This window comes from Microtus ochrogaster, assembly GCF_000317375.1.
Source record: "Microtus ochrogaster isolate Prairie Vole_2 chromosome 14 unlocalized genomic scaffold, MicOch1.0 chr14_random_2, whole genome shotgun sequence".
Lineage (NCBI taxonomy): Eukaryota > Metazoa > Chordata > Mammalia > Rodentia > Cricetidae > Microtus > Microtus ochrogaster.
In genome coordinates this window covers 12,853,877-12,878,434 of record NW_004949097.1, presented here as the reverse complement: position 1 = coordinate 12,878,434, position 24,558 = coordinate 12,853,877, and the positions used below count along the sequence as shown (strand labels likewise).

General features: G+C 47.8%; 1 protein-coding gene across 2 annotated transcripts in view; it reads left to right on the top strand.

Moving 5' to 3' along the window:
* Positions 1–24,558, top strand: part of Itpr2 (inositol 1,4,5-trisphosphate receptor type 2) — a 408,993-nt gene that overhangs the window by 86,471 nt on the left and 297,964 nt on the right. The window contains exons 10-14 of one of the 2 annotated variants that reach the window (XM_005364599.3): positions 3,808–3,852; positions 13,174–13,325; positions 18,830–18,929; positions 19,403–19,563; positions 23,899–24,040. In XM_005364599.3, the coding sequence (XP_005364656.1) occupies positions 3,808–3,852; positions 13,174–13,325; positions 18,830–18,929; positions 19,403–19,563; positions 23,899–24,040 (600 nt within the window). Of the gene's footprint in view, positions 1–3,807; positions 3,853–11,442; positions 11,598–13,173; positions 13,326–18,829; positions 18,930–19,402; positions 19,564–23,898; positions 24,041–24,558 lie in introns of those variants that run through there. The other variant, XM_026787888.1, reaches the window with a different exon arrangement.

The window sequence follows — 24,558 nt, the reverse complement described above, 5'->3', positions numbered from 1 at the left end:
CATCCCTCTGTGCACTGTGTATATGTGTTTATTCATCCGTCTGTGCACTGTGTACATGTGTATATGTGTTTGTCCATCCCTCTGTGCACTGTGTACATGTGTACATGTGTTTGTCCATCCCTATGTGCACTGTGTATATGCCTGTCAGTGACTTTTGTTATTCATAAGCAGGGCCCTACCCAGGCCTCCACAGTGTGGACATAAAACCCTGGCTGAAATGTAGAACTAACTATTTAGTTACAAACTAGATAATAAAGACATTTGGACTTCATGTGGTCACACAGACATGTCACTAGGTTCTCGCTCAGTAATGCCACTTCCCTGGGGTGTACACGATTTAGGTGGCCAAGGTGAGGGTGATGGATTCGGACAGCACAGCTGGGAGCTCACTGATGCTGTGCCTTAGACCTCTTTTGCCTGTTACGACAGGGGTCCTCTTGGAACAGGCTAACATGGACCTTAGAACCGTCCCTCATCACATGGGAAGGGCACGCTCCAGCAGGGGCTCACTCTGTCATAGTGCAGGCTAACACGGACCTTAGAACTGTCCCCCATCACATGGGAAGGGCACGCTCCAGCAGGGGCTCACTTTGTCTGGACTGGAGCTCATGTTCCAGAGGCTGACTTCAAGCTCCTGATATTCCCATCTCCACCCCCCAAGGGCACGCTGCCATGCCTGGCTTTGATATTACCGTCTAGAGACCAGCTTACTTGGGGCTGGGGAGAGGCCTCCGCGGGTAAGCTGCTTGCCAGAAAACCATAAGGCCCTGAGTTTGACCTCTCAAACCTGCCTAAAAAGAGCCAGGCATGGTGATTTGTGCTTGTAATCCCAGCATCCGGTAGACGGAGACAGGCTTCCTGGGGCGCTCTGGCCGGCCAGCCTAGACAACTAGGGGGGCTCTAAGCTGGTGAAATACACTACAAAGAAAGAAAGGAAGGAAGGAAGGAAGGAAGGAAGGAAGGAAGGAAGGAAGGAAGGAAGAGTCTGAAGAACCACGCATGTGCACGTGCCCACAGTGTATTTGTTTGTAGATGGGCCAAGCTTCCACCAGATGGCACTAAACACTTACTACCTAACTTCAATGCTCTACAGTTAGTTACAAACTTACCACTGAAGAGACTCTAAAGAGGACAGGTGTCCCACACCTGTGTGTCTAGGCATGCCCAGTGGGGGACGCAGGAGGATTAGATGCTCAGGACCCCCTCACCCCAACAGTTGTATACTGAGGTGAGAACTGCACGAGCTGCAGGAGACAGTTTTTCAAACAAAGAAACAAACACCAACCAAAACACCAAAACCAAAACTACAATTAGCTGAAGAAAAAGAGAAACCACCAAAGAAATGGCTCCGTGGGAAGATGACACAGCAGATTGAGGCCCTGGCTTGCGGATGTAGTCTCTGGGACCCTTGGACCTGCTTGCTGCTCTTGAAGTTTTGGTGGGTCTCAGCACCCATGTCTCCAAAGGATCTGGTGCCCTCTTCTGGTCTCCACGAGAACTGTACTTAGGCGCACAAACTGGTGGGATGTCTATCCCCCACCCCCCACCCCAACACACACAGGGGGTGGGGGAAGAAAGCAAGAATATAAGCATGTCTCATGGGCTCTGTGATTTCAGGCCTTTTCTGGCTGTGGTGTGGATGGAAAGCTGGAATTGCAACTCTTTTGACTCTCGTTGCCAACACGTAATGGCCTGACTTCTCCACTGTCTGTCTTCGGCAGCTGATGAAGACTGTGTCTTTCTATTGCGGTCATCTGTGTTCTTCTCCTTCCGCCATTCCCTTGGTTCTGAGGACCACGAAGTCGACCTTGGATATTTAGCTGCCTTAGGGATGTAGCAAATATTTTTAAAGTTTGGGTTATTTCACCATTAAGCAGTGATTTTTTTTTTTTCCTAGTGCCGGGGTTAAAACTTGAGAATCAAGCATATTTTTCTGTCGTAGCTTCTATACTTAGATGCTGCTGAATATAAAAATATAAGATTGATTTTATATCATTTATTTAAAAGTCCCATTTGTCTTGAGTGATCTTCCCTTTAACTTAAAAGCCTCTTGTTCTAGGCCCTAGACCTAGGGGGATCTATAAAGGCCTATTTGGTGTGGAATCATTCTGTTTTGTTCCACACCCTCTGTTTCCTGGAGGCAGAAAAGCAAGAAGCAAAAGTCACTCAGGGTGTGCCGTCATGCCCCAAGCTCATGCTCTCCCACCACTGTGACACCGTGTGACTGTATGGCAGGACTGCGTGACGGTCCTCACGCAGTGGGCCAGTGCTCCACTGTGAAGCAGGATGGGAGAGTATTTCTCAGAAGCAGAATTATGAAGTCAAATGCATGAACTCTCAAAAAAATCTGTAAAAGTGTCACATAAGAGACTCTGCAAAAAAGGTCCCCGTTTTATCTCTGTGTGGTATTCTTTCTCCCTCATCTCAGTTAAAATCAATCCACCCTTCAAGGATGACCTCTGACACCATGACTCCTACCCCCTCCTCTGACCTATATTATTTACAAATCATTCATATCTGCCTCCTAGCTCTGTGATGTCACATCCGGCTTCCTAGTATAGCTCATTATATTTATGTCTTATTTTCCTTCCTAGGTCACAGGGTCAGTGATCAGGCACAGGACTCTTGGCTAAAATACCACTCACCACAAGTTCTGGCTCTTAGAGATGCTCTATTACTGTTCATTACAAGAGTTCTCTCTCTCCCTTGTGACAGAGTTATAATTTAGTTTTTAACATACTGCATCATTTTCCTTTAAAGTCTTAAAATTGCCAGGAACTTCCTTAGGACATCTTTTTCCCCCTTCTTTAGTGATGTTCTTTTTCTATACATCCTTCGCCGATGACTTTGGTGACTACGTCTGTTGGGAAAGGACAAAGCGGTAGAATTTGAGGGGTACAGATTTTATCGCTGACAGCAAGGGAAGGAATGCATGTGGCTGTGAGTTTGTTTGGATGTTTCCCCTTCTCTGTGGTGACATTACTAGCAAAAGCAACTTGAGGGAAGGGTGGTTCACTGTGGCTCACAGTTGCAGGGTGTGGCATGTCCTGGTGGGAGCACATGGTGGCAGGAGTCGGGGGTGACCGCCCCGAGTGAAGAACATGGGATGCATCTCCACGGGCACAGAGTGTTCTGCATTGGGTTAGTTGTCCTGATTCCTGTTTCTGTGCAGATCCGGATTATAGCCGTGTCATGGTTTTGAGCTTGGCTTTACTTTCTGTTACATGGAACTAAGTATTCTAATTCACACGGAGTGAAAACATGACCCTTAGATACAGTTTGGTAGCTTCATAGAGGTGGCTCGTCTGTTGTTGGGTAAGACAAAAGCACTTTAAGGAAGGTTGATTTTGGCTTGCCCTTCTGGGCTGTGTTCCGTCATGGCCATGGCTGGAGCTCGTGAGACTGGCCGCATGGCGTCCCAATCAGAACAGAGTGACAAATGCTGTGCTCAGCTTTCTGTTTCAGGCACTCTGGGATCAAATGGTGTCTCTTACTGTTATAGGCTCTTCTCACCTCAGTTAACACAATCAAGATAATCCTCACAGGTTTGCCAGAAGGCCGGCAAGTCCAGATTCTGCCAAAGTGAGGATCAACAGTGAGCTCCATAGCAATGTGTGTGTTTGTGTGTGTGTGTGTTTGTGTGTGTGTGTGCATGCACATGTGTGCACGTAGCATGCAGGTACACACGGGGCTTGAACACAGGTCATCAGTCTTGAGGCAAGCACCTTTATCTTGAGCCATCCTGCTGGCCCAGGCTCATTCCCACTGTCACTTTTTAGTTAAATCTAGTTTTGCTTTGTTTTTCAGCTTAATCCTGACTATCGAGATGCTCAAAATGAGGGCAAGACTGTGGTAAGTAGAAGTTCTTCTCAGTGTGTTCCAAATGTTTCGTGTTCTATTTTATATGAGTAAATCAAAGCTTTAGCAACAGACTTGAAGACTGGGGGCCCCAGGACAGAACCTCTTAATTGAAGGGAAGTTTCCAGAAAGAGAAAGAAGAGGGCTCAGGGGATTCCCCCATGCTAGGGACATTTCCACCTCTTGAAGACTGGTCATTGCGAGGCATTGAGGCTTCTGTAGTGGGTCTAGGTTCAGTTTCCAGAAGTACACAAAAGTAGAATCAGGCAAGTTGTTAAGGTGGGACAGAAGATTCTCCTTCTTGGATTGAAAATGATTTGGCTTCTATTTGAGGGGAGCAATTAAAACTGCAATCTGGTTGCCATGGGTGATGTTTCTGATATTTTGAAGTGCCCTGCGGGCGTGCCACGCTCTTTATTTATTTATTTGTTTGTTTGTTCATTTGTTTGTTCATTCTTTTGTCTGTCTGTTTTGAGACAGATTTGTCCTCATAGCCCCGGCTGTCCTGGAACTGGCTTTGTAGAGATCATAGAGATCACAGAGATCCACCTGCCTCTGCCTCCTGAGTGCTGGATCAAAGGTGTGCGCCACCGCTGCTGGACAAGAGTCCCACTCTTCACATAAATTCTCACAGAAGAGTTTCACGTGGCCCACGTTGTTTGTAGCAGGGAGTGTGGGGGACAGTAGGGCGAGTTTTGTTCAACCCAAAGTTTGGAGACTCAGGGAAGCTGGCATAGACAAACCTCTGGGTTAAAGACACTCCTGAGGGATGGGTCCAGCTACCAGAGTCGGGTGCTGGAAGGGAGCAGGGACCGCTCACACATGCAGATGCTATCACAGGGAGCAGGGACCACTCACACATGCAGATGCTATCACAGGGAGCAGGGACCACTCACACATGCAATGGTTATCACAGGGAGCAGGGACCGCTCACACGTGCCGATGCTATCACATCATCCTTTTGGTGCACAGTGTTGGTCAGCCGGGAGGAAGACATGTTGTTGGCGCTGTCACCAGGGGTCTGTTAAGAGGCCTGATTTGGTTGTCAGTGAGGCCGCTTTGCATCTGCCATTGTGTGCAGTTATAACTATAATTAGTCAAATAAACGAAAACAGACACAAATGCAAAAAGTTAAAAAAAAAACCCAGCAAACAAGTCCACATTCCCCCATCTGTCTGTCTGTGAAGCGTCTGTTTAGAATGTTAGCTCATCCTTTGGGCTGTTTGTTCTCTTGCTGTTGATGTGAACCAAGAAGAATCGTGTCTGGGCATTCACTCCTTGTCAGGTGTCATGCATATCTCTGTGGTCCTCCCTATATCTCTCCCCTCCTCCGAGGCCCCCTCCCTCTCTTCCTCACCTTCTGCCTTACGATCTGATGTAATACCATGTGTCTGCGCTTTGTCCCCTGTGCTGTCTAAAGAATCCTCACACGGACGGTATCCTGTTGCATGGTTTTTACCACCAGGAAAATGAAAATCAAAACCACATTGCAACATCTTCTCCTTCCAGCTAGAATGACCATTGTCAAGAAGGCAATATGACGGATGCTGGCGAGGCTGTGGAGAAAGAGGCCTCGTACACAGCTGGTGGGGTGGATAGTCGTTATGGATACAGCGTGGCAATTCCTCAAAAAATTAAGTTCATAACTACAGTCCGAGCCAGCAGTCCCACTATTGGGTAACAGCCCTACACAGACAAAGCTGTTGCATTGATACAGGCTTTCACGCCTGCATTTGCTGCAGCATTCCCCCACCAGCAGAGACAGGGAACGAGCCCGTGTCCATCCATAGCAGAGTGGGCTGCAAGGGTCACCACTGCAGCGTGGAGCCCAGGGCCTTGTCTGGGACAGGCAGACATTCTACCGACTGAGCTCAACCGCAGCCCCAAGGGTCTGATTTGATGGTGGCAGTGTTGTGTGGTTCCCCAGCTTCGTGGCTTGTTTTTTATACGGCTTAGTAGACCCAGGAAGGACTTCTGGACTCAGCTCAGTCCCTTTGAACCCCTCTTTCTATTTCATTATCAGCGCTAAAGTAGGAGTGGAGCTGAGGGTCAGGCTGCTGGCCCAGCAGGAGCTGAGTTTGTGTTATAACATCTCAAATACAGAGGTAGCCTATTTGATTGGTTAGGCCTGTTTATATTTGTTTTGAGCGAGGCTGGGGTTTTGGTGCTGGCTACAGGGGGAGTTCCCCTGCTGCTTTCCGTGTCCCAGGGTGATTATGTCATGTTGTGGGCAGCTTCTTCAGCAGGCCTGCTTGTTCACATTCTGGAGATGCCTGCTTCCCTTGCTGTCTAATTGGCTGGTGTGTCTGCCTGCCTACCTCACCTTGTGACCCAAGAATAAAACCAGATCAGAACCACAGAAACCCTGAATAAAAGATGTTAGTAGGTTTAAAAAGATACAAGAAGCTCGGCCTGTGATATGGACTTGTCTTCCAAGCTTCTCCAGTGGCTGAGGCAGGAGGATAACAAGTTCAAGGCCAGCCTTAGTGAAACCCTGTCTTAAGGGGAGGGGGTGAGATGGTTCTGGGGGTACTCGCTGCTCCTGAGGGTCTGAACTCTGTCCCTGGGCCCCACATGGTAGGAGAACATCAGCTCACAAAAGTTGTCCTCTGACCTCTACATATGTGACCTCCACACGTGTGACCTCTGCACGTGTGACCTCCACATGTACATTGCACCACCTGCCCTCCTGTACACCTAATAACGAAATGTAATAACAAATTATAAAGACTGTTGGAGGTATGACTCATTGATACATGTGAGGCCCTAGGTCCCCGAGTTCTGGGGAAAGCTGCTTTTCCCAGGAGGGGCACCACCAAACCTTGCTGCTGTGTGGCTGAATTCCCGCTTTGCCCTGCTTCCTGCTGTGCAAGGTGACTGAGCTGCTGGTTGTGTGGGCAGAGCAGAGTGAGTGAACGCGGACATGCTACTTTACAGAGCGGATGGGAACTAAGAGTCTGTGCTAAGCAGCCGACCCACCGTGAAATTCACCTTGTCCTAATCCAGACTTGTTTGGCTGGGGTTCCTTCCTCCTCCTCATTCCTTACCTCCACTTCAGTTGAGAGGAAACACTCCTGCGTGTGAGAGCCAGTCCCCTGCCTCAGTGAATCACATGCAGGGCAGGGCAGGTGGTCTGCACTCTGTTGACGATTGGGACTGGACTTTGCCAGTCACCTCTGAGAGACAGCCAGCGGCAGAGGGGATTTAATAATCCCCTCGCCAGAGCCCCAAGCTTACGTGTAAACAAAACCTAGACCGTGAAGGTGTAGTGTGCACAGTGTGGCTCCTTGTTTCGTAGTCTGTCTGTCACACTGCAGTAATCATGCTTCTGTCTGAAGAGGAAAGGAGGGGGCTGTTACAGTTGACACACGAGGTCACTTTCCCAAAACAGCACGCGGCTTCTCTCACACCCGTGCTCCAGGGACACTCATGGTAGAGTAGCTCCCTTTATTTCCCTGTGTTGACAGCTTAAGGACCTGCTAATATATTTTTTTTTTTACTGTAATTCTGAGACCTTTATCAAAACGTGGCCTTCCATTTTTGAAGTTTCAGAGGTTAATGCATGGTGTCGCCGAGATGAGGTGGTGTGTGTCAGAGCTCCCATTAAGACCAAATTGCCATGTTCATTTTACAAAGGGGTTCTTTGTAATTGGAATCTTACAAATGTACAGCTTCCCTGAGCTCCCGGTAAACACTGGCACCGTGCCAAGCCCGGCTGGGAACCGCGAGGTCATTATTTCTTCTTGAAGGTCCTCTTCTTTTCCCCTCGACAGTGGGGATTCTTTTTTTGATTCTCTGTAATGTCATTCATGATAAGAAACATTGCCGTGTTTATGTGGCATAGGATCTGATTATTTTGAAGGAGATTCTGTTGCTGAGATTGGGGTTTCTTGGCATCTGTAGCAGTGGGTACCCAGGACCAGATAATTCTTTGTGGTTGCCGCTGGAGGTCCTCTGAGTGAGTGGGGTGTCATCTGCGTGGGTGGTAGTGGGTGTTCCCTGCATGTCCTGCACCCTCTGGATGGGATGGTGATGGTATCATTGCTGTTCTCATCTTATTGGGTGCCAGCAGCAGCCCCACCTACTCCAGCTCTCAGCTGTGGCAACCAAAAATGTGTCCAGGAATTGCCAGATGTCCTCTTAATTGTCAAAATCCTCCCGTGTGGCCAGCCACAGACCGAGTGTCTTTATGTACACAGGGATGGATGCTCTAGAGACTGGAGTCTGTTGAAGCAGTACTTTCAAATTCTGTTTTGTAGAGTTTGGAGATGGGGTCCAGGTGCTGGCAGAGCTTAATGTTGCTTTGCGTTTTACTCCTAGCTCCTGGGCAGTAAGGGGTGCAGGCCAAGAAAGCAGAAAGGGTCCCAGCAGGGGGCTCTGGGGAGGAGGCTTACAGAGATAAAGCACCTGCCACTTTCTAGGCAGCCTGGAGTGTGAGGCTTTTTCAAGACAGAGCTGGAGGGTGGGTGGGGTGTTGGTGACGCAGCAGCCTCCTCCTGCAGTGGGAACCTCAGCTCCGAAAGGCGGACACAGCTTCTCCTAGTGTGTCTCAGGCCCAACAGTACAGGCTATGTGATGTTTGATGCAAAGGTGTTCTGGGGTGTCCCGAGGTGCACCTCCCCAGGAGCGGGGTCTGGACCGGGGCAGAGCCATCACTTCTTTGTGGCTTTGTGTAAGGGCCGCTGTCTCCCTGTGTAGCCCTGGAGGTCTGGGTTATCCAGGCCATGAAGACTGCTTAGTTGAGCGCTTGCTTTGCTCGACTAGTTGAGGACCTGAGTTAACTCCAGCAGCTGTGTGGAAGTAGCTGGCTATGGTGGGAGGCAGAGACAGGCAGGCTCCCAGGGATTGCAGACCAGCCAGCCTGGCCTGCTTGTCAGGATCCAAGTCCCCGTGAGAGACCTCATCTGGTACCCACATCCCCACACCCGTGCAGGAGTGCAGGCACACACACAGCACACAGGGGTGCATGCACACCCACACATGTGGACATGTACATGCACTGCTATGTGCACACTCTCACAGACACACAAACTTATCTGGAACGTGCCTATTTGATAAGCACTCAGTGGACAGGTGGCATTCTGGGACCCCAGCTCCTAAGCTGGGCCCGCGTCAGAGAGCACTTGCTGGTATGGAACAAGGCACCTGTTTAAGCTCCGTTGGCTCGTAATACATGTTTATGATGGAAGGCAAATGACGATGTTTCCAAGATTCTTTGAAGAGCGCTCTAGTGTGTGTCTGTTTTTCCTCACAAATTGGTGTGTGTTTGTAAAAAAGCCCCACAGCCCACGAGCTTGAACAGAATTGTCTTCACGTTGTAAAGACGCCGGATCGCCTTTCTTGCTTATTGAAGCTACATTCATTCTTACATATGTAACTAGGGTTTTTGGTGACTCTGGCAGTCCTGACGGGCCAGGCTTGACATCCTGATATGCCAGTTACAGAGAGGACCGAGAGTGAGGAGCACAGAGAAGAGACGGTTTTTGGGTGGCCACAGTGGGAAGAGGGACAGATGAGGGACCAGTGAGCTCATTTATCTTTAGGGTCCTGGCACAAGCTCTTGGTCTAACCAGGGTAAGAGTGGGGTATAACTGTGACCCCGGTCAAGGCTCTGTCTGGTTCCCACACCCTTCAGGCCCCACGGCCATCTGAAGCAGTTACTGCTGCCACCATCGCTTGACTGGATCAATGAGTTCCCACGGAGTGAGCATGCCTGCCCAGGGTGCAGCCCTGCCCCCCACTGGTGACCACCCTCATTGTGGGCCTGTGCACCCTTTGAGACTTTTCTTCCTGGAATCCAAGGTGACTGCAGGTTCAGGACAATGACGTCTGGAGGGCATTGAGATAGAGGAGGATGACGGATACTCGTTGAGTGTCGAGTGCACGGCTCTGTGCAGGATCAGTCAGGCTCCTGAGCCTAAGGGAAACCGGGAAGGGGGGCAGAGAAGCCAGGCTTCCAACCTGCCTTTCTCCAGCCCGTGTGGCGTCTGCTTAGAAAAGCAGCTCCCAGGTGCCTGGTATGCTCATAACTCATTATTCACATTTAATTGCTTAAAAATTCCAAGGGGCAGGCTTAATGTTTACTTCCAAACTGTTGATGAGCAGAGTTTGTTAAGTAAATTAGAGTGTGGGAGAGCTAGAGCAGGAGGCTCCGGTAGCCAGGCTCTTGTAAGAGACATGTAGGCATGTCGGACGTACCCCCACACAATTGTGAAGTTATTTATTACAGGAATTTGCTGTGTATGAAAACAAGGGCCAGTGAGGAGGATGGAAAATACAATAGCACAGTCCATGTGTCCTATGTAGTTACAGATCTAGAATACTGTGAATAATTTGCAGTGGCTTGTTTTAATTAACCCTAATCAGTGAGATTTTGAAAAATGTATTTTGAAAAGAGTCATTGCAGGGCAAGCATCAAAATGCAGGGAGGCTCCTGGCCGCTCTGATCGGGTACCATGGGCAGATGTTACCAGGGAGAGCGGTCTAGGAGACTGTCTCTAGGAATCTAGGTCTGGAATCTTCTTGTAAGTCTACAAAAATCATCTCAAAAGAGGGGTGGACAGAGGGCTGAACCCCACTAACTGTACGTATGGAGAACTGGTGGACAGACTTCAAATACTGACAACTTCCAGTTACTAACTAGATCTAAATAGCTGTACCGATAACACATTTCACCCAGAGAATGTGTCTCCAAAGCTAAATTATAAAGGTAAGTGGAGGGAAAGCTCTGTCAGGAAGTTAGGTGACACACTTCTTTTAGGGAAATGGTATTGTTCCAAGAACACTGGCAACATCTCTTTGTCCTCTACACCAGACATGTTTGGAATCATGCGCACTGACCTGTTGAGGTTAAAGACTGGTCTCCATCAATAAAGCCCACCTTCCAAACATGGTTCAGTTCAACTGCTAAGAACTTGCTTTCCTGAACTCAGCTGGGTTTTAATTCTAACCCCCTATCTGTGGGAACCATGTAAGCCCCGCTGTAGTCCAGATGTGGGGCCTGTGTTCCGTGGGTTGGAAATTTGATGCTCAGTGGGGTTGGGTTCCCTGAGAGGAAGTGGGCATGAGGCCCCCGTGACAGAGAGACCTCACTCAGATTCCTGGGCTAGCCTGCTGGGACTCGGTTGCTCTGGCTCAGGGTGTGGTGTTCTTCATGTCATGGTATGGCACCAAGGCCCTTGACAGTTGATGTCCCTATGTGCTTAGACACCCTGCTTCCAGAATCAAGACCTTAGAAAGGACCTGGCCTGTTGCAGCAGCAGCAGCAGCAGCAGCAGCAGCAGCAGCAGCAGCAGCAGCAGCAGCAGCAGCAGGCGGAGTGGGGCATGCTCGGATCTCACCGCCTGGGCATCCCTGACATGTCCTCTGACTCATCTAGGAGCTGACTCTTCTTGCTGATCAGCTCTGTGTCCTCACGTTCTCGGTCACCTCCATCACAGTGCTCATGATATCTGTGGTTCTTTTGGCAGCAATAGCATTGTGGGGTCCCCAAAGCTCCTTAGCAGCTGTTGTCATTGCAAATGAAACATACATCCTGTTTCCCTATTCTTTCTTCCAGAGTCCTGGCTCCCTCTTCTTGCACCCCCTCTGACCTGTTCTCCCTCTGCCGCCTTCTTCACCATCTTTAACAGCAGAGCTCAGCATAGGACGGCTTTTGTCCTGGGGAAGGAACTCCAGCTGGGAGCAGTTGCTCATGTTCTTAATCCCAACACTTGGCAGGCTGAAGCAGGAGGATTGCTGTGAGTTTGAGGCCAGCCTGGGCTACTTAGAAGAAGGAAGGAAGGAGAAAGGGAAGAAAATGTTTGTAGTCACACATAGTGTCCTGTCACACATAGTATCTGTCACACATAGTATCCCGCCATACATAGTATCCCGCCATACTTAGTATCCCGTCACACACGGTATCCCGCCATACATAGTATCCCATCATACATAGTATCCCACCATACATAGTATCCCGTCATACATAGTATCCCACCATACATAGTATCCCATCATACATAGTATCCTGCCACACATAGTATCCTGCCACACATAGTATCCCGTCACACACAGTATCCCCCCATACATAGTATCCCGTCATAACATAGTATCCCCCCATACATAGTATCTCCCCATACATAGTATCCCGTCATATATAGTATCCCCCCATACATAGTATCCCCCCATACATAGTATCCCGTCATACATAGTATCCCGCCATACATAGTATCCCGTCATACATAGTATCCCGCCATACATAGTATCCCGCCATACATAGTATCCCGCCATACATAGTATCCCGCCATACATAGTGTTCCATCACATATGGTATCCCTCCATACATAGTATCCCGCCATACATATTATCCCGCCATACATAGTATTCCATTGGTCCAGTACAAGAGGGTCACATGTCCCCAGCCCCCTCCCACCCAGCCTTCCTGCCCCTGTCACTGGCAGTCAGGGCTGTGGTTTCCCATTTTTGAGCCTCTGGAGAAAGTCGCTGCTCTGCCAATCACAATTTAACATAATCCCTGAAAGTACTTCTCGTGGACCAATGAAATTACCTCCTTCAATTCCCTTCACCCCTTTCTCCTTTCTTTCCTTCCTTCCTTTCTGTTGTCTGTCTGTCTGTCTGTCTGTCTTTGTTTGCATGGATGACTTTTTGAGGAGCTCTGCAGCCAGCCTGGAGCGCAGGTCTCTCTGTGAGGTAGGGTTGTGGTTTTCGTGCTTGAATGTGATCTGCATTGCTCTCGTGCCGTCATGCTCGCAGGAGGAATCCCTGGACCACACGTTTTCATGATGATGATACCAACTTACATCCCACCCACAGGGTACAGGGTTCCCTGTCTCTGCTCCTTTGACCATTTATCCCTTGACTTTGACCATGCTGTCCTGATCAGGGTGCTCTGCAGTGGCTTTGATTTACATTTCCCCTGTAACTAGAGGGGGTGAGCATCTTCTCCTAGGTCCTTCTCTATCGGTCGTTCGTCTGTCTTCCTGAGCCCTTGGAATTTAGAGAGTTTGGGTCACTGTTTCTTCTCTGCGTTTGACGTAATTGTAGAGGGTCAAATCACTACATTGTAAATAGGTATAAAGTCACTAGAGAAGGGGCCATAACTATTGTGATTTAAGGACATGCTCGGATCAGGCCACTGCCCAGGGAGCATGGGCCTTATGATTGCCCATAATCATCACAAAGGCTGTGCACCCTGATTGTCTGGGGCATTCAGAATAGACATTCCTACAACAAACTCTCACCTTATCTCCTGATTAACTGCAATAGTTACTACTAAATCTGAAGATGCTGAATAACTTTGAACCTCTTCAACAGAGAGACGGAGAGCTTCCCACTTCAAAGAAAAAGCGCCAGGCAGGGGAGAAGATCATGTACACTTTGGTCTCCGTTCCACACGGAAATGACATCGCGTCCCTTTTTGAACTCGATGCCACAACTCTTCAGAGAGCTGACTGCCTGGTTCCAAGGTAAACAGAAATATAAAAAGAAATCAATAAGTCAAAAGAAGTAGGATGAACAGATGTTCCTTTGAATAGTTTTCCCAAGAGGTAGAAATTAAAAGTATAACAGTAATATAATTTTTACAATAGAAGAGAGCATGAGTGAAGAAAATGCACACAAAGCATTGTGCCTCTCTCAGGTGAACAGATGAATATAGTTTGTTTTATTTGTATAAATAATTAAAGTGTGCAGGACCAAAGAAGTCCTGAAAAATTTATTCTTATTAATCATGTGGCCTTTGGTCACAACAATGAAACCTAATCTAATAATTTTTAGTCTAAATTTTATCCCTTGCCTGTCATATTTCCTGCTCAGCTCATTCCCTTGTTCATTTTGTTAGTGGTTCAGCTAAGAAGTGTTTCTTGATTGTCAGTTGCAAGGTAGACCACACCCTGGGCATCAAGATGAGAAATGAGGTCAGACCAATAAACACATGAGCTCAGGTCGCTCTCGAACTTGGGGGTCACAGCCAGTGCCCCAAGTCAGGTCCGGGCACCTGTGCTCATGAAACCAATTAAGAGAGTCAAATTAAAAATAGAAAACTGAAAGAGAAGGTTTATTTGATGTAGCCAAATGAGAGAGATCTGAGAACCCCACCCCAATGTGAGTCCACCTCTCCCTCCTCCTTGCTCACTAATACAGCCTGTGAAGACATGCACTCTGCTGCTATGGCCTGACCCAAGCGTCTTTCTTCTTGTATGGTGTCTTAGGGTTTTTACCACTGTGAAGAGACACCATGAACATGGCAATGCTCATGAAGGAAAACGTTTCATTGACTCTGGCTTACAGTTTCAGAGGTTTAGTCCATTACCATCATGGGTGGCGTGCAGGCAGACATGGTGCTGGAGAAGGAGCTGAGAGTCCTATATCTTGATCCACAGGCAACAGGAAGTGAACCCTGTGCCACACTGGGCATAGCTTGAGCATATACCACCTCAGAGCTCACCCCCACATTGACTCACTTCCTTCAACAAGGCCACACCTGCTCCATTAAGCCATATCTCCTAATATTGCCACTCCCAGTGGGGTCCATTTTCTTTCAAACCACAAGATATGGGGACCTTAGCTATTACTCTGACTTAACTCATTTTAGATCTAAGTCAGCAAAAATGGGTAAATTCAGTGTAGGAGAACTTGCTTAAAGAGACGGTGAGCAGAACTCACCATCAGGTGCATAGACCCACCACAAGGCTACCAAGTCTTGCTTTGCACAGAGGTGTTAGCTCCTGCTGTTCCGTAGGGTTGGCCTTCTTTTCCCTGGTGTGAAGGATTTGTGCTATTGTGATTCAGCTGTTGTTCACTGTTGTAGCTAACAATAAACTTTCGACACTAGCCACGCTTACATTGCACATGGAATCCTTGAATATTTCTGTGTGCCGAGCCCCATGTCAAGTTTTTCAGAACTGCTATTTGCATTCAGCCTGGGTAACTCTCAGAGGTCAGAGGTCAGAGACTGAGTTACAATAGGTCTTCTCAAACTGGCTGAGGAAGATCTGAGCAATGGTTCCCGGTCCTTCTGAGAGCAACGAAGTCAGTCTCGCAGTGAGATGTGAACATTACCTCTTTTAAAAGCATTGCCCAGGGGATTCCAATATGGAGTGCAGGATTTCTTAAACTTTAAACTCTTACTCTATGACCTTTCCCTAGAGGGATATAAATAAATGTTTCCAGACACGGGGGGGGGGGGGCATTGAAACAGACCGAAGGAAAGATTCCACTCCAGTCCAATGAGTGAACCAATGGGTCTGTTCGTTTACTTACAGGAGCTTAGTGAGGGATTTCTTACAGGAATATGGGTGACCCCCCAAAATATGGGTCACTGTAAAGCTTGACTCTAGAATGGATGACAGTGTCCCCAGCTGTATAGATGTCAACCTCCTGTTCAGTTAACCTTTACCTGCCATGGGCTCTAGAATGTCATAAGATTATATATAGCTGGAAAGTGCAGGAAGACGTGGCTTCCTCAGCTGAGGGTCTGATTGCCCTCCCCACCTCCCCATGAAGGAGCATCAGCAGGTCCAATCCTGTGGGGACAGTCCCACACCTATTCTGATTAAGATGGTAACGGCCTTTCTGCTCAGAGGCTAGAGTTCCACAGTGGTGTGTTAGCCTGGTGAAATCCTGAAGCAGCCGTGGTGATCTGATAGATACAGTCTGAGAGTCCGTGGTCTGCAGGGGGTACTGCATGGGTGCTTTTCTAGAAAACCCCAGACTGGACTTTCTAGAGTAAGGGCCTGAGTGCAGCTCCCAATCCTTCCTTCCCAAGGCACACTTAGCAACTGTGACCAGTCCTGATGCTTGCCTCCCACTCTGGACACTGGTATGACTGGTATGTGTTGCAACCTAGACTTTGGGTTTCAAAGAGCTTCCCAGGTGACAGACAGCAGAGTTTGGGGGCAGTGACTTAGAAGGACAAGCTAATTGGCCTGTCTGTGCTCATGAAGTGGAGTATGACCCTGGAACATGGAATGTAAGTCTGCCGTGAACATTCCACAGTGTGGCCCTTATACCGTGGACAGCCAGACCCTGTCACACCCGGCCCAGCACATATCTGTGACATAGTCCCAGAGTCATTTAGTTCTGAAATTCTTGAGATCCTGTGGTTACTCTGGGTCATCTCGTCCCTCTGCAGCCTAGTAGTGTTGGCTGACTCCAGAGGTGCATGCAGGCTGACAGCATCCATGATCTGAAAATCTCATCTGAAATGACTTAAGAGGCAACAGTTTTTGAGAACCTATATGATGTCACAAGTGGAAAAGCCTACACCCGACTTTATGTGAAGAGTTGTAGTAAACATGTAGGCATACTTAAAATATTGTGTGAAATCACCTTTGGCCTAGATGGTTAAGGCACACGTGAAACACAAATGAATGTCATGTCTAGACTTGGGTTTCATCCCAGGATAGCTAACTAAACACCTCCCTAAAATGCTTTAAAAAAAACCCTAAAACGTCAACTACTCTCGTTCCAAGCTGCCTTTGTTGCTTTTTTATTATTGTGAAGAAGGGACGCCATGATCAAGGCAATTTGTAGAAGGAAGCACTCAGTTTGGGGATCCATGGTTCCAGAGGGTTAGAGTTCATGACCATCATGGTGGGAACATGACAGCAGGCAGACATGGTGCAGTGACAGGAGCTGAGAGGTCCATGTTGAACAATGACCACTCGGCAGAGAGAGAGGAAAGGAGCGAGAACCAGCTCCAACGGGCAAGGCTTTCGGAACCTCAGAGCTGGTCCCGTGATGCACCTCCTCCAGCAAGGCCGCCAGCTGGGAACCAAGCATCCAAACATAGAGGCCCATGGAAGCCATCTATCATTTCAGCCACCACGCAAGCATTTTGAAGAAGGAAAACTCACCGGTGTTGAAAAAACGTAAGGGTGAAATAGAGGAGCTGTCCATCATGTAGACTGCTGTAGCCACGTTTTCCAAAGCTTAGGACAGAGATGCCAGCGGCTGTAGAGACATCTTCATAAACGCAGAGGATGCTGGGAGCTAAAGCAGAGGCGTTTCTGGTTACTTGGACCAGGGCTAGGCTCTTGTCGATCTAGTTCTTGAAATCCCCGTGTATTCATCTACCTTTAGGAATGAGCAAGAACCCGATGATGCCTTTCCCTGAGGTGTTTGGTGTCCTGTCTTCTGTTTGGCCCTAAAATGTTATACTGAGGTTGGGTGACGTATTTTTACACCTTAGCTTTCAGCTGAACCCTGAGCAACGACCTTTTTATTTTTATGGCGTTGTGCACTCTTGTTGAAGAAACCATTGGAATAAGAGACGAGGTGGCAATGCAGCTCTAGGTGCCCTCTCCGGGCACTCTGCCATGGTGCCCACATAGAAACTTTTGTTACTCACAACCCAAAAAACGGTCAAATGTGGAGCTGTTGCTGCCGGAGGACATGGTGTGAGTCCTCTGAGCTCCTGGCTGAAAAGCCCCTACCAGCTGTCCAGTCAGCACACAGCTCCTGTGTGTGTTTGATAAGAACTCCTTATGTAGTACATGTTAGTGACTCTTCACAGGGAGTTAGTGGTAAACAGACTGTAACTCATGCCCAAAGAAGCTTATCAATCACAAATAGTTTTTTTTTTCTTGTTTGAGGCTGGGGAGATGGTTCGGTGGTTAAGAATGCATACTGCTTTCTAGAAGCCCCGAGTTTGGATCCCAGCATCCACACAGGGTGGCTCACAACCTCCTGTAACTCCAGCTCCAGGGGATCTGATGCCCTCTTCTGGCCTCTGTGGGCTCTGCACTCAACGATGTACACAGATTTTTAAAATAAAATCTTAAAATTTAAGTTAGCATGCACGGTGGTGGCTTCACGGTGGTGGCTTCACGGTGGTGGCTTCCCGTATACGTTCCCAGACTTTGTTCTTACTCGCCTCCTTCCTCCACTCCTTTCCCGGTTACCATGACAATTGTTTCATCTTTTTACTTAGGAGCTAAGGTCAGTGTTTCCAAATAAACACTAAGACTACAACAAACCCCCAGAAACCTGAGAAGCGTCACTAGGAGAACACGGTGTGAGGTCTGAGCTAGAAGTACAAGCATCTCAGCTGCCTGCTCAGCCTCACCCTGGGAATGTGCCCGTCGGGCTGCTCAGAACCATCTATTTATTTAGCTGCTCTAAGTAGGCCCCCAAAGGCCACAGCAGTTTTGTGGTTTGGGGCTATGCCTTACTTAGGGTTTCTATTTCTGTGAAGAGACACTGCGACCATGGCAATTCTTATAAGGAAAACATTTAATTGAGGGGGCTCACTTACAGTCTCAGAGGTTCAGTCTCTTACCATGATGGAGGCAGGAGCATGGCACATGCAGGCAGATGTGGTGCTGGAGCTGAGGGTCCTATATCTTGACTCAGAGGTAGCAGGAAGTCGACTGACTGAAGCTTGAGAAATGACCTCAGATCCCGCCCCCACAGTGATACACTTCCTCCAATAAGACCACACCTATTCCAAAAGGCCACACCTCCTAATAGTGCCTCTCCCTTTGGGGAGCATTTTCTTTCAGACCACCACAGGCTGTAGGTACATTTAGGTTAGTAGCTGTCTGGGTCAGGATAAACTAGTTGCTGCTGACCACACCGCACAGTGGACCAGCGAGGTCTTAGAATTTGCATTTTGACAAGATTCCTGGTGGCATTGATGACCTAGGAACCCCTGGCCCAGAAAGTGCACCAGAGCAGCCTGAATATAAGAATTAATTCTTATTCCAGACAGATCCTGAGACAGTTACTAGTCTATGACATTTAATGTTCATATCACACATGGATCTGCTGAATATACCAACATACTAATTAAAAATATTATTGCCTCTGTGTGTAGGTCAGAGGACAGCTTTGTAGAGTTAGTTCTTGCCTTCCATCATCAGTAGGTTCTGGGGATTGAACCCAGATCCTCATTGCTGGGTAGCAAGCCCCTTTGTCCTCTGAGCCCTCTTGCCAGCCCTCCATGTTTTTTATATCATTTGCTTTTTAGGAACTCCTATGTGCGGTTAAGGCATTTATGCACCAACACGTGGGTCACGAGCACCAGCATCCCCATAGACACGGAGGAAGAGAGGCCTGTCATGCTGAAGGTAAGTGTGCGTGTGCGGGGAGCGGGGGCTGGCTTGTCCATCAGTTGCTGTGCTCACACAACTGAGCGTGACGGACAGCCCAACTTTCTGGGCGTTAGGACTTGTTGCGCTGATTTCGTGGGAGTGAACATCTGTCAGTGGCTTAGGTCTCTAACCTGGGTGGCTGCAGCAGGGCTGTGGCTCAGAAGGGTGGGGTACAGACATCAGCAAGACATGGAGGATTCCAGGGGCATCTTCTCTGCTTGGAAGTATTTGAGACAGAGGGACGGTGTGGGAAAGAAACACTTTTTGGGGGTTCCTCAAGAACAGGGCAAGAAGTGGACATGGAAAGCCATCTTGCCCCTGAAGCCTTTGGCTGTGTCGGATGTTTTCTGGAGTCTCCCTGTCTCATCTGCACCCACCCAGTGTGCTTTAGTCCTGAGGATACGGTCTCTGGAGACCGTACAGCTATTTAATGGAGACACGTATTGCAGATCGGAACCTGCCAGACCAAGGAGGACAAAGAAGCCTTTGCCATCGTGTGTGTCCCACTGTCTGAGGTCCGAGACCTGGACTTCGCCAACGACGCCAACAAAGTGCTGGCAACCACAGTTAAGAAGCTGGAGAATGGCAGCATCACTCAGAACGAGAGGCGGTGGGTGAGGTTCCTAGGTGACGAGGGGTCAGTAAGAGCCAACTGTTGGCCTGGGTGTTGGGGTGCATATTTGCGACTCCAGCACCCAGGAGGTGGAGGCTGGGGGATCAGGAGCTCAGGGTCATCCTCAGCTTCATAGCAAGCTCAAGGCCAGCCTGGGCTACATGAGACCTCATCCCTCAAAACTAATAAAGTCATCTACACTCCTAAACAGCAGCAACAGCAACAAGAACACATGTGTGCATGCACACACATACACACACACACACACTCACACATTGGTCAGTTCTTACAGTAAACCAGGTGATTCTAACAGAGCATTTGGAACATTCTCCATAGCAGCAGCCTGGCTTCTGATGTTGGCACACTGGGGAGTACCTGCCAGCACCCACATCGCTTGGCTCATAACTACCTGTACCTCTAGCTTTGAGGGATCTGGCGCCCTCTTCTGGTCTCTGTGAGCACTGCATGCATGTGCACATATATACATACAGATACACACATATAAATAAAAAAAAACTAAAAGTGTCTGCTGGGGTACTTACTTATTCCATTTAATCTTGGCTTGAAAGTAGGTGACTTCAGTTTCTCTCTGCTCTGTTTTTGAAGCTTTTTAACGGATTCACAGGGCCATACTCGGTTTGGTGTTTAGATGTAGAGTTTTACAGTTTCTGAACTAACTCACGACACGTTTCTCGGCTCTGATACCACAGACCGATCAAACATGTAATATCATAAAAAGTGAGCTCACTGTGTCACTCACAGAAACTGGGTCCTTGATTATTAATTTATTTATGAATATGTGAGAGAAAGAAAGCTATTGGTGGCTAGAAACCACTGTCTCCACTTCGTGACCTCAGCCCTCAAATAGCCCGTCAGTAACTGTTCCTATCTTAACTAAAGGAAGTGGAGGTTAAGCTCCAGCTGGGTAAACTGATGTAAATAGTAAGTGGGGGGTCTAGTCATGTGATTTGACTGTCAGATGACCTCAGGACCTCAGAGCAAAGACATGCTTCTCCTTTCTCCTCCTGACCTGCTGCAGACAGAACAAGGAGCCATATGCCAGTCTCTGGCTGCGTGCATTGGAGCTCTGGCCTCCAGCCCTTGTGTGAAGAGCCCCTGCCAAACAGCCCAGCCGGGAATGGCAAATGGAGTTGTTACTTTTTACTCCTTGTTCTTTGCTCTTTTGGGAGGCCCACCACCTAGCTCCCAGATAAATCACACACGGAATGTTAATCCAACCCCATGCTTTCCTTTAGTCACCTCAGGAAGGGACTCTGGGGGTGCAGCTCCTGTGTCGGCTTCAGCGTCCTCAGTCTTAGACATTTTCATTTGAATTTTCTGTTTGTAGTCTATATAACCACACCAAGGAAACAGTATTAGGAGTACTTGCGCCATGGGGAGGGAGGGGCCATGAGGTGTCAACAGCTACATGGTGCCCGAGAAGGCATTGCACACCCTTCTTATGGTCTCTGTACCATGCTGAACTTCCGAGGGACCTGCTTTGTCCACAGAGGGTCTGCTGTCGCAACTGTTCACAAATGCAGCTAACTCAGTGAGCCAGGTGCTGGTCATGCAGACTGCGCTCTGGGTAGCTGCAAAGGTGAAGGCCATTGTGCCGACATCTTCACACAGCTAGGTCTGGGAACATGACTCAATGGTGCAGTGTTTGTCCAGCCAGCACAAGGCTGTTCTGCACTTGCTTCCAAACCCAGAACCTTGATGTCTTCATGCAACAAACAGAGCTGCACGGAGGTTCTTATCAACGCTTCCTGTGAACTATGGTGCACCTCCTTCTTTCCTTCTCTCCTTCTCTCCCTTCTCCCCTTTCTTCCTCCCCTGCCCGCCTTCTCTTCCTCTTTAACTCCTTCCTTCCCTCCCTCCTTCTTCTTTCTGTCCGACATTTTCTCCATTCCTCCCTCCCTTTCTTTCTGTGAGACCAGGTCTCGTATAGCTCAGGGCGCCTCTGCACTCTCTATGTAGCCTTGAACTCGCTAGCTTCTCTTTTATAATCTGCTTTGACAAAGCTCCGTGTGCTATTGTCTGTATCCTTTTGATACTGTCTTATAATTGCTATTTTTCTTATAACCTGAACTTTTTATTTCTCAGATATCTGCTGGTTCTTTGCCTACCCATCTACTCTTCATTTGTGTCTACTATTTTATTTTAAATTGTATATTATAATTATATATACATATATATTAAATTGTGGCAAGTCATTTCTCTGTCTGCTGAGGACTGGTGACACACTCATTTAAATACCAAGAATGGCATTGTTACTTGGATCTCATTAACGATGAATCAGCCTTCTGATTTTTAGCATGATGGCTGTCTTTCCTAATGTCACTTTTCTGTGTGTTTTGGAATTTAGTTATGAGGGCTTTCTGTGGGTGGAACATTACTGCCTTTCTCTCTGTGCTCATACGTTTCTTACCTGCTGGCATGGCCTCCCCCTGACACCTCTCCACCCATCCACACTGAGGGGTGCTGTTGAGAGCGAGAAGTCATACTCTATGATGAGGTGAGGCTTGGGAGTCCTTGTGAATAGGTGGGACAGCCCCATCTCTGTGCTTCCTGCCTTCCTGCAGCCCACAAGGGTTTTGGATTCTCAAGGCTTTCTGCAAGGGGGACCCTTCTCCACCAATGTCTTTGCAGCTGCAGTTTGGCCCCTCCCACATCCTTCCAACACTGCTACATTGTCCTTACTCTTTGTTGAGTTGGTCTTATTTTGTTCTTGACCCATGTGGCCTTTTATATTTTCAGATGTTTGTCCTTTAAAATATATAATCTGTATCTTACCTAACTTTGCTAAATCTGACAGGAAATCTGTTGCCTGGCTTTTCTCAGGGGTGTGTGAGCAGACAGCTACGCACCTCAGATAGGGAACCTATGTCAGACCAAGTGATGTTGCCAGCCGTGTCTCACAGGAGAGCTAATAATTGGAATATGGGTGAGGGGTGACTTACAGGAGCTGGCTGACTCAAGAGGCAGCTACATCACTGAGAGCTACCCCAGCAGGGATGATGACTCATGGCCGCTATGCAGGGAGCTCCCTGTAGGCAGATCCACGCCCCCTCTCCGCCACAGTCTCTCCCCACAGCACCCCTTCAGTCCTAGGGTCCTGGCAGCAATCTTGTGAGTCTTGCCGGTTTCAGCTTCCCAGACAAGTGAGGTTTTGTTTACTTTCTCAGTCTCGTGAGCCCCACCCTCCTTCCAGGGTAGAAGGTTTGAACATGGAGGAATTACTTCAAACTAAGTCACAGAGAAAATCACTTATTAAAAGAAAATTAGTAAGATTGCATGAGTTATAGGGCAATAACCAGCCAGTATAGAATTGAACAGAAGTTTGAGTTTAGCTGACAGCAATCAGCAGGTAGTTTTGTTGTTGTTGTTGTTTTTCTTTGCATATGAGTAAACAAGCAAACATTAGTTTTTCTTATATTTTATTTTATTAAATATATGGATATATACATAAACACACACATATATACATACATACATACATACATACATACATACATACATATGTATATATATCCATACACACACATATGACTGTTTAGCCCAAGGAGGCCAGAAGAGGGCATCAGATCCCCTGGAGCTGGAGTCACAGATGGTTGTGAAATGCCATGTGGGTGCTGGGAACTGAACGTAGGTCTTTTGGGAGAACAGCCGATGCTTTTAACCACTGAGCCACCTCTCCAGCCCAAGAACATTGTCTTGATGGAGACGAAGCTTGGTGTCTTTGGCTATCAGCCTCATCGGCACCAGAGGCGCCTTATACATTTGGGCGCTATACAGTGACGCTCCATCAAAACCTAAGCTATAAAAGACACTCACAGCAGATGTCCCTCTTCTGGAGTTTACAGCCTTCCCATCTCCTCTTCCATGGCTTTGTGAGACTTAGGTGCAGGGGATGCACACGGACGTTAATTAGACACCGGCCTGAGTCTCTGCATTTCTACTCTTGTGTATCTCTGTAATAGTCTCCACCTGTTGCAAAAAGAAACTTCTTTGAGCACACAAAAGCCTCAAAGAACCACACTGTCATATTTTATGAACTCCAAGGGACAAGAATTCTCATTTTGAGGCTCATGACACATTTGTTCTCGAGACTTACAGGATTTTGCTTAATAACCATTTATAATATTTGATTAGTGTTGGAATTGGAGTCGTGGGAGGAAATACTGTCAAAATTAAGCAGCAATTGCATTAGATATTATATTTTGTTAATGAAATATGTTTTCTTAAAAATAGTTTAACTTCCTTTGTATTTCAGTTCTCAGACTTAATTTTTAATAGTCCCAAATTGTGACAGTCTTTCCTTTGCGATAGGTTTGTCACGAAGCTGTTGGAAGACCTCATCTTCTTTGTGGCTGACGTGACTAACAACGGACAGGACGTTCTGGATGTGGTCATTACCAAGCCAAACAGGGAACGGCAGAAACTCATGAGGGAACAGAACATCCTGGCACAGGTGAGTTGCTTCATGAACCAGGTCTGTACATTTTATGTTCTGAGCTACAGCATCAGTCATGCCCTGCTGCATAACAAATGACACCTTGACACTCGTTTTAGTTTCTGTGAGTTTTAAATGTAAGAGTGGGGTCTATGGGGTGTTTTTGCTCAGGGGCATTCTCAGAGGAACGGTCAAGGCTTAGGTAGGGCCACTGTCATCTCAAGAGTGGACTGAGAGGGGATCCACTTCCTAGATGGTTCATAGAGTTTGTTACAAGTCTGCCTCAAGACAGTGTTAGCTCCCAGTGATGGTCAGTGTTAGCTTCTGGTGATGGTTAGTGTTAGCTCCCAGTGATGGTCAGTGTTAGCTTCCAGTGATGGTCAGTGTTAGCTCCTAGTGATGGTCAGTGTTAGCTTCCAGTGATGGTTAGTGTTAGCTCCTAGTGATGGTCAGTGTTAGCTTCTGGTGATGGTCAGTGTTAGCTTCTGGTGATGGTTAGTGTTAGCGCCCAGTGATGGTCAGTGTTAGCTTCTGGT